This window comes from Asparagus officinalis, unplaced genomic scaffold (genome assembly GCF_001876935.1).
Source record: "Asparagus officinalis unplaced genomic scaffold, Aspof.V1 AsparagusV1_Un438, whole genome shotgun sequence".
Classification (NCBI taxonomy): Eukaryota; Viridiplantae; Streptophyta; class Magnoliopsida; order Asparagales; family Asparagaceae; genus Asparagus; species Asparagus officinalis.
The window spans coordinates 731-1,822 of NW_017972703.1; the positions used below are offsets into that span (position 1 = coordinate 731).

The 1,092-nt window shown below is 40.7% G+C and overlaps 1 protein-coding gene across 1 annotated transcript; it reads left to right on the plus strand.

Moving 5' to 3' along the window:
• Positions 1 to 69: 69 nt before the first annotated feature.
• Positions 70 to 588, plus strand: LOC109827798 (protein MAIN-LIKE 2-like; the record flags this gene model as incomplete). The annotated part of the gene is made up of 1 exon (XM_020394821.1): positions 70 to 588. A coding segment is annotated over one exon (519 nt), but the record flags the coding sequence as incomplete, so codon positions are not given.
• Positions 589 to 1,092: the final 504 nt, after the last annotated feature.

Genomic DNA, 1,092 nt, shown 5'->3' on the forward strand with positions numbered 1-1,092 from the left:
TAAGTTTCTTATAATTTCAATATTGCATTCTTATAATATTGTATTCTTATATATTCATTTGCTTTACAGAGAGGCCCGGATATTGTTATGGTTGATCATAGCCTCAGCCATAGCCGTTGGCATCTAGAGGATGAGCGCATAATAGCAGCTGTAGGACGGGCCGGCTTCTTGACATGTTCAAAGCTTCGTTGGATGAGGCTCGATTGGCCCCTACTCACCGCTTTGATAGATAGGTGGAGGCCGGAGACCAACACTTTCCACTTCCGAATGGGAGAGTCTACTATTACGCTACAGGATGTAGCTATGATACTTGGTCTCCGCATAGATGGTCCGTGCGTTACCGGCAGTGATAGACATTTTTGGCCGGACAAGTGTGAGGAGTTGTTAGGTGTAGCTCCAGAGTCAATGCCTGGAGGAAATATTAAATTGAAGTGGCTAAAAAATACCTTCTCGGTGCCGTTGCCTTTTGATGCGCCGCCAATATTGATTGAGCAACATGCACGTGCATACATTATGCACATGATCGGTTCAATATTATTTCCAGATTCGAGTAAAGATAAAGTGCATGGCAGGTATCATTTTTATTAGTATTTACAATTATGTCTGTTGATTTAGCTTATTTTGATAACAGAGTCAATGTTGTGAAAATGCTAGGTGGTTACCACTTATCGGGGACTTGGACACGTGTGGTGCGTTATCGTGGGGTAGTGCGGTTTTGGCGTACCTATATAGAGAGATGTCTAAGGTTGCATTCATGAAAAATAGTGACCTCAAAGGGTGTCTCAGCTTACTGCAAGTATGGGCATGGGAGAGGCTGCATTTGAAGCCGAGACTATGCGTGAATTTACAATTAGACGGACAAATTCCACTAGGATGCAGGTATTATATTTTTTAATGTAGTAAATATAATTGTAGTTATTCATTTGGTACTGAATTTTGAAACTAACACAGATGGAATGTCCAAAAATGTTTTGACGAGACCCCGGCGAGACAGTTAGATTTCTACCGAAATGAGCTTGACCGCATGAAGATTTTTCAGGTATCATTTCTATAAAAACGAGTTTTTTCTTCTATATATCAACTTTCGTTTTA